General features: G+C 39.3%; 1 protein-coding gene across 1 annotated transcript in view; it reads right to left on the bottom strand.

Moving 5' to 3' along the window:
* Window positions 1–1,221: 1,221 nt before the first annotated feature.
* Window positions 1,222–19,276, bottom strand: part of cftr (CF transmembrane conductance regulator) — a 41,449-nt gene continuing 23,394 nt past the window's right edge. Inside the window, exons 14-27 of the mRNA XM_085283054.1 lie at window positions 18,147–18,903; window positions 17,869–18,000; window positions 17,753–17,790; window positions 16,206–16,492; window positions 15,946–16,025; window positions 15,382–15,532; window positions 13,365–13,592; window positions 11,519–11,619; window positions 8,690–8,923; window positions 6,996–7,151; window positions 6,648–6,737; window positions 6,131–6,303; window positions 4,750–4,855; window positions 1,222–4,355 (exon numbers count right to left, since the gene is read on the bottom strand). Of these exons, the coding sequence (XP_085139180.1) occupies window positions 4,140–4,355; window positions 4,750–4,855; window positions 6,131–6,303; window positions 6,648–6,737; window positions 6,996–7,151; window positions 8,690–8,923; window positions 11,519–11,619; window positions 13,365–13,592; window positions 15,382–15,532; window positions 15,946–16,025; window positions 16,206–16,492; window positions 17,753–17,790; window positions 17,869–18,000; window positions 18,147–18,903 (2,749 nt within the window). The 3' untranslated portion in view covers window positions 1,222–4,139. The remainder of the gene's footprint in view (window positions 4,356–4,749; window positions 4,856–6,130; window positions 6,304–6,647; window positions 6,738–6,995; window positions 7,152–8,689; window positions 8,924–11,518; window positions 11,620–13,364; window positions 13,593–15,381; window positions 15,533–15,945; window positions 16,026–16,205; window positions 16,493–17,752; window positions 17,791–17,868; window positions 18,001–18,146; window positions 18,904–19,276) is intronic.

The raw sequence follows: 19,276 nt of genomic DNA, 5'->3' as shown, positions 1-19,276 counted from the left end.
AGAAAGCCATTGTTAACAGAAAACCATAAGAAGTCCTGTTTGCAGTTTGCCACAAGCCATGTGGGGGACACAGCAAACATGTGGAAGAAGGTGCTCTGGTCAGATGAGACCAAAATGCAAAACGCTATGTGTGGCGGAAAACTAACACTGCACATCCCTCTGAACACACCATCCCCACTGTCAAATATGGTGGTGGCAGCATCATGCTCTGGGGGTGCTTCTCTTCAGCAGGGACAGGGAAGCTGGTCAGAGTTGATGGGAAGATGGATGGAGCCAAATACAGGGCAGTATTGGAAGAAAACCTCTTGGAGTCTGCAAAAGACTTGAGACTGGGGCGGAGGTTCACCTTCCAGCAGGACAACGACCCTAAACATAAAGCCAGGGCAGCAATGGAACGGTTTAAAACAAAACACATCCATGTGTTAGAACGGCCCAGTCAAAGTCCAGATCTAAATCCAATCGAGAACCTGTGGCAAAATCTGAAAACTGCTGTTCACAAACGATGTCCATCTAATCTGACTGAGCTGGAGCTGTTTTGCCAAGAAGAATGGGCAAAGATTTCAGTCTCTGTGCAAAGCTGGTAGAGACAAACCCTAAAAGACTGGCAGCTGTAATTGCAGCAAAAGGTGGTTCTACAAAGTATTGACTCTGGGGGCTGAATAATTACGCACACCCCACTTTTCAGTTATTTATTTGTAAAAAATGTTTGGAATCATGTATGATTTTCGTTCCACTTCTCACGTGTGCACCACTTTGTGTTGGTCTTTCACGTGGAATTCCAATAAAATTGATTCATGATAATATTTGACTAATCAGATTAAAATGTCAGGGATGTAACATTAACTAAGAACTGGGTTAGAGGAAGGGCTATGTTCATATTTAACATAGCTACATGTCAAATAATACTATTAAAATAATGAGTTAAGGATATGCACCAATTAAAAGAATGTGAACGGGAGAAGGAGGCAAGGTCCACTGAACTGTGAATTACACAGAGCCACCATAGTAAGGTCTAAGCATTGAAAATGACCCATAGCTCGTTTCCTTTAAATTATATGGGTGTAATGATTGGATATATATACAGCTTTACATTTGGTGTTTTTTTAAAGGATGTAATGAATATGTCAGTCACTATAAGATCCAAAAATGAAAATGTTTTCCATACAAACATCTGAGAAAAAGAACACGACCACATCTGAATTCTCAAAATCTTTAGTTTTACTGGAAATATAGTTGATTGACAAATACATTTATACATTTCTGGACATCTCTGCCCATTTCCTATGAGTAAGAAACAGTTTTGTTCTTAATTTACAATGTTAAAAAAAAATGTCAGTTAACATATTGAGGCATTTCTTCAAGGTACCTTCATTTACTGCAGCGGTGCTTTACAAAATTATAATTCAAAATACAATGAATGTTAGAAAAGTCTAGAGCGAAGAACTGAGAAATCGTGAGAATTGATAAACAAAGAAAACCAACATGCTTTGCAATTGTACAGCAGTAGCTCTTAAAAAGTTTCTCTCACATTTCTTTTTATTTTATTTTATTTTTTTTACTTTGGACAAATTACCAGCTTCTCTCCATAAATCATAAAACAATAGCGGCTGAGAAATTAAAGATAATTGTTTTCAAATGTCATTATTCTACTTTTCATTGAGGATTTGACATGAAAGTGCAGCTTTTTTAATTGTGTGACTGTTTCCGTGCTGTGAAAGCTGGTGAGTACCTCAGGGTGTCTCTAAAGTGCATACGCATAGAAAAATAAGGGTATCAGAGTCATCACAAACTATTAGCGTCAGCCAACAGCGTCACTGTTTTGTGGACATCAGTTAAGTTACTTAAGGGTCAGACTGACTGACTATAGACAGAAGGAATTTGGGACTATTTGCTTTATTTAAAAGAAAAATCCAAAAAGACACACAAAGCCACTGCAAAAGTCTCATTTAATGAGCTGCTGTTATTGCTCTTGATCTCCTAGTTTGGCACATACAGCCACAATAAATAAAAAGTAAAAGCCAACGAGCACGTCATTAAAATCAATCCTTTGCACCAGACACCTTGACATTTTTCCAGACTTGTGCGTCTTGAGCCGTTCCTAGGCAGGTTTTACAGTGTGATAGGATGCTTTGTCTTTCTTGGGGAGGCTATGAGGTGGCCTGGAGGCTTCAGCCCAGCACCAACATGCTGGTCGAGGATACATCAGTATGCCTTTGGAGTGCCTGTGTGAGTGCTGCTAAATCTCAGAGCAGTTCTAACAGCAGCTTCACCACATAAATGAGGAACTTATAATGAATTATAGTATGGTTATAATTTGATTCTTCAAAACTATTGAATAACATTTGCTAACAGTTACGTTCAATTTGACTTGTTCAAATTATTCCAGTCTGGTGTGGAGTGTATTGTCTCACTCTTGCTAACTGCTTGGCTATCGGGATGCCTGCTATACAAGTAAAAATATAAATAGTGGGATTTGAATGGCTGCCTTTGGGGACTGTGTAGGGTGTGCATGAAGACTCCTGCTTGATACTGATACATTTTGGTAAAACAGAAGAACATCTGTTCTTGTGATTGTTCTTATTTTTTAACGGTTCCATATGCCAAGAATAGAGAACAAAGTATGTGGCCTTATTGTTTTCCTGTTTGCTCACAATGCTCAGTTACATGCTCCACACTCATTCAAAATGCATCTAAAAAGTCAGGCTTCTACAGTGGCTGTTATTAGACGTTCAGTCTGAGGTGCTCCAGTGAAAATGAGCTGGCTGTTAGCCAAAATGCTTTTCAAAAAAAACAAACAAAAAACTGCAACTGAAACCAATAAAAATCCTGTTTAAACAACAAATCATGCAAAAAGACAAGTATGGATTTCTTTCCCTTTTTTCAAAGCAAGTGCAGAAGAGCACATCTGTGAGAACCATCTGAACTCAATGAGCTCATGTACTGTTTGTTCATCACTGAAACCTGCCGGAGCTCTTTAATGAGCTAAATAACAGTGTCCACTTAGTCAGACTGAACCCGGACTCTGGTGCATGCTATGATGTGCTTTGTTTACATGTCAGCTCTTTGTAAGTCATACGATTCTTCCTCTATTTAGCTGGTCCCTTTCCATACTCTTCTTTGTCTTCCATGCAGTGTGCTTGTGAAGCCTTTCATTCACACACGCACGCACGCACGCACACACACACACACACACACACACACTGATTTTCCTTTAATTTAGTGGCAGAATTCACCATTGCACACATTTTCTTTAAAAAAAACAAACAAAAAAATAATACTCCTAAACTTGCATTTGTGTTATTCTAATGTTTGAGACACCTGCAATTAGAAGTTTTGCATCTGTACTCTCATCCTTCATATTTTGCACTGTGCACACTCAGTCATGTTCAGGCAACTTTTAAACATGCCTATTCTGAGGTGGGAGCGACACAGTGGTACAGTGGTTAACACATCACCTCACCTCCTTGCTGGCTTCTCTTTTTGTGTTGAGCATGTTCTTTGGGTTCCTCAGCATCTTCCAGTTCTTTCCCACAGTCCAAAGACATTCGTGTTAGGTTAGCTCATGACTTTACTGGTTTTAGATGTGAGTGTGTGGTTCACTGTCTCTGTGTTAGCCTTGTGATGGAGTAATAACTTGTCCAGAGTGGCAGGTTTTACTCTGCTTTGTGATACAGCACTTTGTGACTGCTTCTTTGTGAAAAGCTCTCTGTAATAAACTTTACTTACTTATTATTGCTTATCCTGCCTTTTGCCCTATGTTGGGATCGGCTCCAGTCACACCTTTGGTAAAAGGTTAATAAAATAGTAGGTAGCTGGACTGTTTAAGTAATTTAGGACATAGCTCTTTTTTTAATGTGTGCAAAGCTTCATAATCCTGGTTTTACTTTGTGACAGTGAAGTGGATCTCAGCAGCTATGTTTGGCTATGAAAAATGTGGCTTCAATTTCTGTAAGACACAATTCACTATTCTCCTAAGAGTGGGTAAAATAATATGCCTGAGTTGTCCAAACTGATTCAGATTCTGTCATTATGGCCTCGTCAATCTTGCTTCAGAAATGAACCCCAAATCATTGGTCTTCAAACAGCTGTTTGTTTGTCCCTGCAGGTGTGTATGCGCATGTGTGTTTGCAGCTGGCCAGTTAGAGTCTCGTGTCATGGACTTCATCTTCTGCTTCCTCTGGCAGTGAAGAGATCTTGGCGGTCTGTGGCGTCGGCCTCTTGTTGGAGTTAAGGCGGTGAAGCGTTGGGAAGAGGCGGAGCCGATCGGCTGTGCTCATGGCCTGTTTGAGGTGACTCTTCTCATTCATGAGCTTCTGAATGGAGTCGTATGTTTTCATGGAGCTGCCTTCAATCATCTGAACAGGAGGGAGAGAGGAAGGAGAGGCAGCTTCATTTTGTTGTTCATCAAAATGTTCTTTTTTTTCTGTAAAATATGCCAACTCACCAGAAATGTAAAAACAAATTGCCGCATTTATATATATTTGTTTTATTTTGAAAACTCACGTATGGAAAAAGTAGTTTATGTGCAGGGTTATTATTCTGCAGATAATAATTCTTGTCCCCTGTAAGGAAGTTTTGACCTTCCCATTAAGGCAACACGATTTGTTAGCATTGCAAACAACCCAGCACTTTCAAGACCCGCAGCATGAGGGAGTGTTGATAGATGATCTTACAGTGCTCTACTCGAGTTTCATAAACTTCGACAAACGTATGAGAGCAACTCAGAAATAAACTTAGACCAGAACTTACCAGGAATGACTGACAGTCCGTCAGTGGATCCACCCTGTGTTCTGACATGATGACGGTGCAGCCTGAAAACGCCTGTTTCAGTGTCTTCCTCAGGACCTTCAGTGTTCTGTTCACACACACACACACACACACACACACACACACACTACTGTTATCAAAGGCTTTTCCTTCACTGCTATTGCATTAGTTTAACCTCAGGCAAATTCTGCAGAGCATTAAGCTAGACGGTTTATTATAAGCTTCATTTACTACCATGACCCCCCCTTCTCCACCATCCTGCACATATGGTTACACACACACATACATTAGGCTTAAATTACTGTAAGCAATCTGGATTGTCACCATATGCAGTGACAGGAACACCACACATGCTGGATTTGCATGACTGCCGTTGCAATGTGACTTCACCTTACTGCTTGGCTTTAACAGGGAGAACGCCACAAACAATATACAAACTCTTTCAGGAGGCAGCTGTGTTTAAGCATGTGTTAGCAAAGGAACTTCATAGACAAAACATTTTTTATTCACTTCTAATGAAAGCTACTTGTCGCCGCTCCTTTGTCACATGGGGTCATACCTTTGGGCAATACCTTTGAGCTAACTTTAGCTATTTCATTTTTTTTTTTTATTGTTGTGATTTTGATATGTTTGTCTGGAACAGGTCTCTCTTGTAAATCAGACACTGAGTCTCAATGGGACTATTTGTTTAAGCGGAATAAAGAAAATCCAGCCGTGAGCTTGTAATGCTATTTTTTCCTTGGATTCTACTGAAGTAGCCTTGAATCAGTCACAGTTCTTCTGGGTCTTTGTGTAGCTACTCAGTTCATCGACTGACTGAAACAAGCCTCCTTCACCTCCTTCTCCTTTAAGCCAACTTTCTTCTGATTGGTGGCCCCTAACAAATAAAAAGTCTGAATAGCAGACTGGGTGGGTCATATTAAAGATATACCTTATGATTCAAATCATACAGATCTAAAAGTAGAAAAAATGCCCAAAATTCGGCATATAGAGCAGTCTGAAGCAAGAGCTTTTAGATCCAAGGGATTACTTGCATAGAGACTGATCTCATTGTTTAAATCATTGTGGACGGTTATCGCTCAGGTCATCTACCAATCAGAAGGTTAACTGTTAACTTAATCGCTTTGTGTTTGCAGCAGTTAGGAAACCCTGCACATACATAAAAGTGCTGTGTGACGGGATGAATGAGACTTGCAGTAGAAAGCACATTGAGTGCTCAATTGAGTAGAAAGGTATTATAAAAGTACCGCTGTAGTGACCATTTAACAGCACATGTAAGCCCCATATACTGGTCTAGTGATATTTTTAAATCAAATGTGATTTATATATGTTGATTATTGAGTAGACAGTGTTTAATACTCACATAGGGTCAAGGTAGGCAGATGGCTCATCCAGCAGCAGGATACGGGCTCTACTGAGGATGGAACGGGCAAGACAAACCAGCTGTTTGTGTCCATTGCACAGCACGCTGCCTCCATACTCCAGCTGAAAGTCTAGCTTGTCTGGGAACTGCTCAATCACAGACTTCAGACCCACCTGAGGGCACACAAGACAGAGTTTACTTTTACTGAAAGTCCGAAGTTCCATATTATCTTTACCTCATTTTTAGCATTTTAAAATATTAGTGTAAACTTCATGACATCAATGTTGAAATGGTGGTAAAACTGCATGGCAGTAATTTTACCAACATCACTGTCCTATGCAGACAGTACAATAATTCCATATTTATTCCTAGCATGAGGGGAAAGCTCAAAGAGGGCATGTAAGATTGTGTCTAACTCCAAAACATGAGCTTTATTATCTCTAATTGAATCAAAACAAGGCTGCTTTATCAATCATAACTAAATTACGAAACAAAGAAAACACCGCCTCCTCCTCACCTCCTCAGCCACCTTCCACAGTTCTGTGTCGCTGTAATTTCCATGTGGGTCCAGGTTCATCCGGAAAGTTCCAGTCAGGATAAAGACTTTCTGTTCAAGAAAGACCAGAGACTTAAACAGTTAACTCTCAATAGACTGGATTAAAAAGATATCTTGTAACATCCAAGAATAATGACTTAAGTTTCAAAACATTAAGTCATTTTCCTTGTAAAACAGAGAGGGGGCCTAGCAAAAAACAGTTTGGGAACCACTGGCTTAGACCGTTTTTAGACCCAGATAAGCAGTAGATGCTGGGGTAACTGTCTGAAACTGCATCAAATATCAGAAGTTAATCACTCATAGATATACCTGTGGCACCACACCGAAGGCCTTCCTCCATGTTTGCAATGAGACAGAGTTCCAGGAAACACCATCGATAGAAATGTCTCCTTCTGTGGAGGTGAGACGCAGCAGAGCAGACAGCAGGGTGCTCTTCCCTGAACCTGTTCGACCCAGCAGACCAACCTGCACACAGTCATAACATTTACATGGTAAATGCTCATATCCAGCTTTTTCTGTTATGTAATACAATCAATGAACCCGTTCAACATGCCCTCATGTTGAACGGGTTCATTGACCTTGTGTCTGAATGCTCATCCTTTTTATTGTAATATAGATGACAGCACTTTTTCATTTGCATGGCTACTGTGTCAGTTTACTTGTGCCCTGCAATAAGACATATAAGCATTTACCGTTTCTCTTTAGTTTAGCTGGCGTCGTACTAACATCAGTTTCTTCAGAAGCACCACTAAAAGCTGTTCGCACCTTACAAAAAGGGATCTATTGTTGTTACTTGAATTTTTGTTATCCTTCTCTCCATTACTCCATTTAATTGAAATTTTAATTTGAAATAGTTAATAATAATTTGAAACACTGAAATAGCTCCCTCCATCTATGAGCTACACAAAAGGGCTGATGTTTCTTTTGATGGAGCTGTTTTTAAATCTTTGGAGGGGAAGAGTTTGTGGTCTAGATGGTCTAAAAGTCCTCTCTTCTTTCTTCCTTGTGCAGCAACAATTAGCACATTTGTCGCGAAGCTATTGAGCGTCTAATGGCACGAAACCATAGTGCAGATATTTACTGTGCTCTGATTCATTATGACAAAGTCATACTGACTATAATTACTGCCAAAACCAATGGTGGAGAGCAGAGGTGCGAGTGGTCAGATATTGCATGTCTTCTCTTTTCTACAGAAAGCTAATTCAAAATCATAAGCCACTTTAATTTTAAGCATGTGTCATAATGCCATCATGCCGTGATGTCATGACCGACACTCACTCAGGGCCGTGCTTACTTAGTCATTAGTAGATTGTTATGTCTGTGTTATTGTTTGGCCAGGTTCAAGCCTTATTGTAGCTCTAGAGAGAAATAACATTTTGCTCATTTGAAAATGAATAAATGAGCACAAAAATTTGATTCCCTGCCCAGATTCTTCTAATTTGCAACTTGAAGCTATACGCACAGTTCTTGGCCACTTAGGGAGGAAAGGAAAAAGCTATAAACAGAACTGTGATATTATCACTTTTTGTCAGTTTGTTAGCAAACAGTTGCCTATCTGTATGCACAGAGCAACACTTCCACTTGGAATAGTGTTTCCAGTTCAGTCCACATACACTTTTCTGAAGTCTGTTTTAATCTCTGTCTTAGCTCATAATTTTGTCTCCTGGTTTGGTTCAGAAAAATACTGAAAAGAGTTTAACAGAACTCCAACAAACCCATTTAGCATAGCAATTAGATTCAGTGTTAATATAAAAAAATGTTTGCACAACATTAGCTGAAAACAACAACCAGAAATGTGTTCACGTGTAACCATCCCTGTGACACATTCCTGTGGCTGGCTAGTATATTGTTCACAACCTTTCTGTGACCTAACTATGGCACTTGAATTGCTTTATCGCTTGGGGGGAATTATTCTTTTGTTTGGTAAACCTAATTAGGCAGAGGTACCATGCTTTCTCCTACCAGGTTCCACAGGCAGTCTCTACCAATCACTAAGGACTTACGCTTTGTCCCCCCTCCACAGAGAAGGAGATATTGTTGAGGATGGCACGCCCAGCCTCTGTGTATTTCACTGTGAGGCCCCGGACGTCCAGCTGGCCACAGTTAGGCCAGCAGTCACGTGCATGGGGGTTGTCGATGACGATATCAAGGCCTCTGCCACCTCCTTTAGGTTTCCCCAACCGAGGATCTTCTGATGGTAGGTCGATGAATTTGAATACCCGATTCACTGAACGCATCTAAGAAGAAGAGAGATACAGAATTTTTCTTTCAATTTGTTTCAGTTGTTTTTATATAGCACCAAATCACAACAACAGTTACCTCATACTGCTTTATATTGTAAGGTAAAGACCGTACAATAATAGAGAAAACAGAGAAAACCCCAACAATCATATGAACCTCTATGAGCAAGCCCTCTGGCGACAGTGGGAAGGAAAAACTCCCTTTTAACAGGAAGAAACCTCCAGCAGAACCAGGCTCAGGGAGGGGCCATCTGTTACAATGGGTTGGGGTTTAGGGGAAGAAGACAGGGCAAAGACTTGCTGTAGAAGAGAGCCAGAGATTAATAATAACTAATGATTTATGGTGTGTAGTGAAAATAGTGAGAAGAGAGAGTTGAAAAAAATGTGAGTGAACAAGAGCATCACGAGAAGCCTGGCTACAGTGCTGAAGAGAAGCCAAGGGTTGTTCTTATTTCCTTCAATCAGTGATGAATAGTAAGATGTTGTAGCTTTGTGGAGAGCTTTTTTATAAAGCAGCAAAAAAAAAAATTCAAGGCTAAATGAAGATCTTCTAAATAGTGAGATGCCATTTTCCCTCCAGGCTATGAGTTATCTGCTTGCTCATGTTTGGGAGTTTTACCAGAGTCAAGTACTGATTTGAGGCTTTTTTTGTCAGAGGAGCCACAATATCCACAAAAAAGTCATACCTGATGAAGATAGAAAACGATTAACAAGAACATCAGTTCATGCAGCTGCTCTGCACTGTGTTTGCACATGGCATTGAAGAAGATAATACTGGAGGAATGATAGCCTTAAAATTAACAGCATTTTCTGAAAGACATCTACTGTGACGAAATGTATTCCCCAGTGCCGTGTAAGTCATTATTGTAATTGTAATGTTATTATTATATGAAATGACCAGACAAAAGAGGGTTTTGGTGAATACTTAAGTGTTCAGTTTCTTTGCCGTGTCAAAACAAGATCCAGCGTGTGATTAAAGTCATGGGTGGGTTCTTTTATATTTTGAGAGACACCAGTTGAGTCTAAAATTAGATTAAATATTCTGTTGATGTTTTCAATATCTACATGTTAAAATCACCCACAATAATGATTTTATCTGAACTGAACACCAAATCAGAAAAAGAGTCAAAAAAATCAGATTGTCTCTGAAGAACTCTATTGACAATAGATAACCATTGTCTGGTTACCTATTGTCCACCAGGTGGATAATAGATAAGTAATAAAAATGGCTAAAAAAAAAGAGGGATGCTTCCTTACATCCCATTTCCTTATCTTAGCTGTAGAGAAGTTGACATTCTACAGATAAACTTTTTTCTTAAAATGCAATGAAAATGTGCTTATCAGAAGTTACTTTAATGGCTATTTTAGTATCACTGAAAATATAATTCAGAGGCAGTCACACACACAAACACAATTCATACTGGACTGAACAGATCTAACTTATCCCAAACACAAATCTCTACCACCATATTGAGAGCCTGTGTCCATACTGAACAGAATGTCCTACACTGTGATAAGCTCTGTAAGATTCACTAACAACAATGTGGGAGAAAAAAAACTGATGGATGGGCACAAAGTTAAGTCTTAAAAAAGAGCAAATGAAAGTAAAGTACAGGCAGTTCAGCCTGCTCTTTCTCTCTTTGATCTTAAACCCTGCAGTATCCTTCAATATTGATAAGCCATGCTAAGTCAACAAAGTGCTGTTACAGAGAACAAAAATGGCCATTGCCATCTTTAATCTGCTGCTGACTGCCTTTTTGATGGTGTAAACAAACTGACATATAGTATAAGGAGCCACAACTATTAACCACCATACCCATCTGAGATGTGCTTTTCCCTATTTGAGTATGAAGCATCTTGGGTGAGGAAAAACCCCACTTCACTAAGAATGCAGTGTCACCATCTAGTGTCTCACTAACCTACAAGCTGTGAATTTATTGGCCAATTGCTTTTATCTCAACAACGAGATCTAAACCTCTTACAAACAGTAGCTACAGGTCACCATTGACTGAAAGGCATCTTGTTGAAGAAAATGAGGCACAGTGTGTCTGAGCTGGAGAAGTTATATTTTGCAAAGGTGGGATTCAGTTCCCAAAGGGAAAAGTGCATAAAGCATGCTATTGTAACAGCAGTCATCGTTTTAGTACCAAAAGAATAGCAATAGTGCCCATGAGACATGTTATACTGTAAGACAAAGACCACGCAAAATGTAGATACTACAGAATTCTAACCTTCCAACAATGTATATTGAGCAAGAACTTGACAACAGTGAGGGAAATCTTCCTATTAACAGAAGTGGAAGAAGGAAAATACTAACATAGAGAAACATCCAAGTTTTTTTCCATAGGTGTGGTGAACCAGAAGTCAGTACCATCAATAGTGAAATAGACTAACAGTAAAACCTTTGTTTGCAGGTTTATTTAACAAAACCTTCTTAGGTGTGTGCATCTGCCTGAATTCAACAACTTATAACTGGCCATTGACTGTTTGGTATATATTGACAATAGCTTTGTTTGTGTGTGTGTGTGTGTGTGTGTGTGTGTGTGTGTGTGTGTGTGTGTGTGTGTGTGTGTGTGTGTGTGCATGACATACCATCCCATCTACAGCGATGCTGGTGATGACAGCCCACTGGAAGATCCCACAGATAAGCATAGCCAGGGCCACAATAATGCCAATCTCTCCTGGTTTGTCCCCTGTACAAAAACACGCATGGGCACACACACACACACACACACACACACACACACACACACACACACACACACACACACACACACACACACACGCATCAGTAGTGTCCAATCAAAACTGCTCTCTCTGATGTCAGACCCACATTCAGGTATTAGAGCGCTGCTACTGGGTCCATTGGAAACTAATGAGCTGTGTAATGACCCATTAATGTGCTCTCAATATAAACTGATCCTATGACGCAACAACCCATGGGTTTGTGTGTGTATACCTGCATTCCAATTCACCAAGAAAACACTTGCCTCCTTTTTGTACAAGACATTTTATCCTTGGGCATTTGAGCAGTTCTGATGACTTTTCACAGGCAAACTGTTCCCTTCTTATCATCATCTAACTCTACACACTGCAAACTACAGATAATACTGGGGTTTTGTCCTTGTTAGGCTCAGCAGGCGTATCAAAGTGCTTACTAACCAACATGTGGGAATTTTCAAAATGTTCTTGCAACACAATTCAATTTCTAATCATCATTTAATCACAATAATTATTCTCATATTCTGTAATGTCTCCATTGCAAACTGACTTTATGATCTCTTGTCATTTGGTTGTTCAAATGCACCAGCTCCTTTGATTATAATCATCTAAAGAAATCAACTGGCCACAATCTAATCACAAAAATATTCTCTAAAGCTTTGACATTTGTCACTGATGAAGTCAAAGTGATTTGACACTGACTATCAGAAATGGAGAACAGGTTAATTGCCACTGTTTGTGGGCAGTCAGGTGCAAAAGATTCACTTTCATAGAGGAGATACCAAAAGAAAGACAGTCCTTTGACAACAGTGACGAGAACTGCAAAACTTCCCGGTAACTTCTGAAATGATGTTAACTGCAACTTGATTCTGGTGGTAGCCCTGCTGTGGAAAGCCGTGTGGATTTCCCAAAACACTGAAGAAGCTGCATCCATATTGTTGACTCAAGGTGAAACTACACCTCGTGTTTGATCTGAGTAGACCACAAAGGTTTAGACCAAATAAGTTCAACTTATTGTTATGGACTTATTATGAATGAAACTGAAATGTAATTTAGCATTCATTTAAATATTTTTTTCTGGCAGCTTTCAAACCAATTATTTCAAAAAAAAATTAAATAACATAAATACAAATAAAAAAGCTGTCAGAAAAAATGGAAATGCTGCAACAAAAATATGAACCTTGACTGGACTTTAAGGTGTGAAAAAGCCAAAATATTTAAGATAAACTTTATGTATGTTGTACATCACCACAAACACAGCTTCACTAACAACACCCAAAGGCAACAAACAGCCAATCCCCTTTGAATGCAGTTCACTGACTTGCCACTTGAGGCTGGTTCCAAAAGCAGGTCAGTCCTGACAGATTCCCATGCTGAAACTCCCAAACTTTAGCCATAAAAATGCCTGCGTTTTCACACTAGTGCTGTTTTTCCCCTACTTAACAACTACTACTGGCAGGGATTTACTTTTATGTTTTTAAGTCTTACAATTTGGTGCACAGCTACCAGTTATCAGGCGCCTATGTCTTAGCTTTGCTCCTTCACAGTTTATAGATACAAATTGCTAACCAAGCTTGTTTGACTGTTATGTTGGCTCTGAACACTTTTGTCTAAATATTGACACTTCAAAATGTGGAGTCCATACACATTAGTTGAGGTCATGGTGGCTCTCTCTCTTTTATATAAAAGTTTATTGTCCATGTGTAGTCACACTCACTGTTGCTTCCTGTTGCGATGAAGGCAGCAGCAGTAAAGAACACGGTGAAGAGCATGTCACAGCGGAAGAGAAACCACCGCAGAACAGACAGGTAGTGGAACCAGGCGGCCGTGTGAGTGTTCAAAGCCCTGTGGAAAAGTGTCTCAAAGTAGGTCTGGCGCTCAAATGCCCGAATTGTCCATAAACCCTTTAGTGAGAGGATGAGATGGGAGAAGATCGGGGTACGAGCTGCAAGAAAAGAAAAAAGAAAAGACTTTAAAACTCTTAATGTATAAGCACTTACTTTGTAAAACAATCCCTGCATTACATATCAGATATCAGACTGACAAATAAAAAAAACTGCTAACTAAATTTCTAAAAGGTCATTTAATTTCACTACTTGGTACCTTTTAGTTAGGTAACACTTCTGAACTAGAAAACTACAATACATATAAATTCATTAAACAAGAATCAACCTGGAAAAGTTATACTTTAGCAGCAACCCCTTCTTTGCACATCTTATGTCTTTATGGTCACAATAATTTCTTCAAGATTAAAATTCAATGGCCATGTCTGACTAGTATAAACAGAGCATAATTTCCACTGTAATTTGTCCCTGTGAATCCAGTGGGTAAAACACCAGGATGGGCTTGGAGGAAATCCCAGCTCAGCTCATTTCTCTGACCCCAGTGAGCTCTCAGCAGCTCCGGAAACATCTCAGCGTCATCACTGAAACACATATTCAGTGACAGAATCGAGGGCACAGCAGAGAGGCCCAAAAAACAGAGCGGCAACATCGTCAGCAGCTTCCTCATCCTCTGACTGTACAAACCTCCTTTCTTCTGCTCTGTCGGCCTTTAGCAACAGTGCAGTTCTTCAACTTATGACCACTAAACTAAAATGAATTTATATGTATCGTGTTGTATTGTAAGTCTCTATATTAGATACTAATTGTAAATATTTTAAACCCATTACATTTCTATTACATAGAAGTTTTGAAAGTTTACTTAAGTGCACTTAATGAGGTTGTTGATGACACAATATCTACTGTTCATGTGTGCATTAAACTGAAGCTAAAGATGGACAGCCGCCACTAGCAACACAGTACATGATGAAAATGTACTGTACTGTAATATGAAGACAACAAACAGATTTCTCTGTTACATTTATTACAAGCATCTGACTTTGAGAAAAAGTGTAGTAAATAAAGACAGACTCCTGTAGATTTGACCTCTGTAAGCCCCACGAGACTGTAATGATTATAAATGATTAAAATTACACTGCTTTGAAAATCTTCACTAATATAAACACTTTCATTATTCAGCAGGTAGGCTTGATTTTTAAAGCCAAAAGCCAACAATCTTTTCTGATGTCTTGAGGAGCTCAAAGGAAAACAACCAAATATGAACGTTATCCAAGTCTCAATACTGGAAGAAAACTGTTCCTCTCTTTCTGAGACACCCTGTCCTCTGACTCAACTCTTCCTCTCTCATGTTTTCATGTTTCAGTGACTTTTGGCCCCTAAGCCATCTGCCAGCTTTGCCCACTGATTGTGGTTCCTTCTCAGAGGAAGCATCCCTTTTCCTCTGTTCTCAGTATTGGTTTTCCTATTATGTTCTCACTTTTACTGATATATGTCACTACTCACTTTCATTTCTCTACTCTTTTCTGAGCCCATTTTCCCTCCCCTCAAAAAGAAAATAAAAACTCATCTTCAGGATTAAAGTCTGCAAGAGCCAGAGCTAAAGAACAGCACCCAGACATATGCCTAATAATACATCACATACAAAGCAGTAAGAACTATTTAAATAATACCATTCTGCTTTATGAAGAAGCAACGTTTTTTTCTCATTTTTTCTAGCCTCTTTTCTTACATAGGTTATTTAGACAATTTATCTCGAAAGATATTTAAACATATTATTAAACTACAGCAAATTTCTTTCCCCCCCCCCCTTTCTACATTTTACATTTACTGCTGGAGTCACTAAAACCTAAAACCACTGTCATCTCTAACGGCCAACAACTCTCCAATGCTCACCTTCAGCCTCCAGGACTTTGAGTTGCTGTCCAGTTCGTAGAAAGTACTTCCTGAGGAAAACATAGATAAAAGCCAATGGGAGAGCAGCAATGAAGATGTATGGCTCTATGATGGACACAGTGAAGATGGCACCGGCGACGATCAATGACACCTGGTGTTGGGAAAATATGTTAATAACAGATATGAGCAGACTTATTATTATTTGGTATTTCTGGCTTTAAAAAAAAAGATGTTTTCAGTTTCCCTGTTCTTATTTTCACTGCATGTTTTCATTTTGTTTTTAATCATTTCTTTCTTTTTTATTATAATATGATTGTAAAACTTTTACAGAGGAATAAAAAACATTGTCCAATTTCTCCAGGGCAAGATTCAAAAATTTAAAGGATAAATTGAGGAAATTGAATTTTGAAATTGAATTGTCATTTATTTATTTATTCTGCTTACAATTGCACCCCATTAATCAATTTACAATGAAGAAAGAGGGAATATTTGTCGCAGTAGTTTTCAGTCACTTTTTGCAGTTCCAAAAACTCTGCATCATCATCCACAGTATTGGATAAATACCTGTATGAGGTCAAAAAGCACCAATGGCAGCATGTCATCTATGATGGCCATGTCCTTGGTGAACCTGTTCACGATCCTGGCTGAAAGAGGACAGCGAAAGTATGAAGGTGTTGTAGTAAAGGAAGATATTAATAATCAGCATTGATAATCAGATTTTGTGCTACAGGGATTCTCTACCATCATTCATTTATTTAGTGACATCATCTAGGCCATTAACCAGTAAAAATCTGTTTTACTCAAAAAGTAAAAAAGCAAAGCACCTGTTTTTATCGTGTTGAGCACAGACATGGGGGCTCTCAGCACAGAGCTAAGCATCTGTTCATGCAGTCTTTTGGACACAGTCAGTAATGTATGCACTAAAGGGAGACCCCTGAAGAATCCCAGGGCCAGAATACTGTCCGCATGGGCTACAAAGATGTAGATGATGTAATAAGCACTGGTGGGTGTCATAATAACACCGAGATGGCCAGGCGGCGACGATGCATTGGGGTGCTGCTCATCAATATAGTTGGGCGATGAAGGATTGGCGGCGTCCCTCCAGACCTCACTGTTGGATGTGAGGAATGTATAATAAATGTTACATGGAGCAATTCTTCATTATAGAATAGATCACAAAATTACCTTTTAGTGATTTCTGCATAATTGTGACCTCTAAATGTAAATTACTGATGTTAGTAAACAGATATTTTTATTGCTCACTTTTGGTTACTCTCATTTACACGATTAAATAAAGCAGCAGTTAAATCAGCTCATGATAGAGAAAATTACACTTATAGTACTTTTTTTCAACTCGATTTACATGAACAGAGCGAATTCGTCGTCCCTCACTGTAACCTAAAGATGGACGGCTTTGTCTTTGTCTAGTAATTAACATGTAACAAATAAACAATTAAATAAACAAATAAACACAAAAAATAAGTACATTTAAACCTACTGTCACATTTAAAATCAGCCGCCAGTGAAAAATAAGAAAAGTGAAAAGAAATATAAGACCTAAACACAAGTTCACTTAGAGCCATTTGACATGGATTTGATCAGAGGGTGAACTTCTGATCCATGTGGATGTCTATGTGCTAGTTTTTTATTTCTTCAAGCCAACACACTACAGCGCAACAGCCATGCATGTGTCCCCTACTCGTTAGCATGTGAATGTGCACAGCGAAAGAAATCGTCCAAGGACCACCCTTATAAGCCTCGGACATCTCTGATAAATTGATTCGAAGTTCCTATTTGATGATGCTGGAAGGAATAAATGACACAATCTGCTTGTTTTGTCACCATACGTTGGGTGGCTGTAGCACAGGTGGTAGAGCAGGTCATCTTCTGACTGGTGGTTCAAACCCTGCCTGTCTGCATGCCAAATATCCTTGGGCAAGACTACTAGCCCCAGGTTCTCTCTGATGCAGCCATCAAAGTATGAATATGTGTGAATGTTAGTTAGTAACTTAAAAAACAGCATAGAAAAGAGTCCTTGTGTGAATGTGGGATGTTAAGTGCCTCAGGAGAGTAGAAAAGCACTATATAAGAATCAGTCTGTTTACTGTATACATGGGCCCCATTTGTGTAAATGTACTTTTAACCATAGTACTCAAGTTTATGATTTACAACAAATTATTTTGTCCACCTGGCTATAGATTGGGAGCCAGTGGAAAACCAGTGATTTACAGTAAGGTCTGTAAATACTATTTAAATAGTATTTAGAGTTAACATGATCAGAAAGCTCAGAGCACACTAGCTGACTATCCAAAGACAAAGAGAAGAATCATAATCATTTTCTGTTTAAGGCAACATGAAACATGGGACTTACTCAGTAATAAGAAAAATACCGAGGACAGAGCCAGCAACCTATTTGTGAAAAGAAAACAAAATGCCGTTAATTAAATTCACACAATAACACAAAAACCCCAAATCTTTGATTTTTACCTCAATGACAGAGACAATGAAGATGAAAATGAGGACGTAGACTAAGTTCCTGTTGGTGTTTACGTAGCGTAGGTAAGTGTTCCATGAGGTAGTTTCAAAGACATTTTTGTCACGTTCATCTGCAAAACATTGCTGTCAAGAAACAGGATAGATGGGTTTTAACCATGTGGCTCACTTAACAATAATTTCTTGATTTTGGTACATAGCACAGTTTGTGAAAATATTTTTACATAATCATTTTCAGAGACATAAGAGGATAATATGTTAAAAAGCCTTACCTCCATGTCTTCTTCATCCACATCTTCACTAATGTCATAAACACTGTCCTTGGACAGGCGGCGGGAGTAAATGTCCAGGTCTGATGCAAGGCTGTACTGCGGTGTGATGGAGAGCTTTTTCCTGAAAGATGACTGCATCTGCTCTCTGCGCTCTTGGCCGCGAGCACTGGTGATGAACTCCAAGACAGACTGGCGCCGCTGCCCGCTAAGGTGCTGAAACTCATCATGGTACAGGTTACTCCTCGGAAGTGCCTCCTCTATTTGTTCATCTTCAGGCACTACAGAGAATCTTCTCTCTGGGAGTTCATCAGACCTGTCTTCCACTGTTGTGTTTCCGGTTTGTTGAGAATTCCCAATGAAGGAGAACTTGCGGGCAGCTGCCAGAGGATTAAGGATGAGTGACTGCTTGCGTTTTTCAGGGTAGCCATCACCTAGAGGATGGCTTTGAGCTGGTGCATGTCGGAAGGACTGACGAATTTGCTCTGGGCCACGGAAACCAGCGGTTTCATCAACTGAAACCCTGCGAAGAGTTTCTGTGAGAATGGATCCACGCCGCTCAGCATTGACGTTGTCATAAGCCTCAAGACCAAGAAGCAGGGAGCTGAAGTCTGGACGCTTGGCCTGCAGCTCTGAGAAGGTGCCATAGAAGTAACAATCTCCATTGTGCAGCAGAAGGATTTTGTCTGCACGCTTGAGATGCTCCAACTTGCTGGTTACTACGACACGAGTCTTGGAGGCCATAAGTTTACAGATGCAGCTGTGTGTGGATAAAAATGCGCACTTTAAAAAAAAAAGTCTGACAAAGAAGGGCTTATTTCTTTCTAACAAATGCAGAATAGAAATTATAATTACCAGAAACTATAAATATCGAGCTAGTGATATGGATATTTATATGAATGTGTATTTATATATACACACATTATAAGAGTGTATATATAAATACATTTCACAACTCTAAAAGTTTACAAGCAATTTTGTCTGCTTTTCCAAAATGGAAGCTAACCAAAGACCATCCAAGCATAAAAGCGTTACTCTATAAAAAGAAAAAAGAAAGAAACACATTTCCTGAGAAGGTTACATTGTTATAAAGCAGTTATGACTCCCAACAGAAAAGAGCATTTTCAGAGACA

Source organism: Mchenga conophoros, linkage group LG7 (assembly GCF_057382185.1).
Source record: "Mchenga conophoros isolate Kocher_MC1m ecotype Shallow Benthic linkage group LG7, M_conophoros_male_GT1.1, whole genome shotgun sequence".
Lineage (NCBI taxonomy): Eukaryota > Metazoa > Chordata > Actinopteri > Cichliformes > Cichlidae > Mchenga > Mchenga conophoros.
This window is presented reverse-complemented; position numbering and strand designations above follow the sequence as displayed.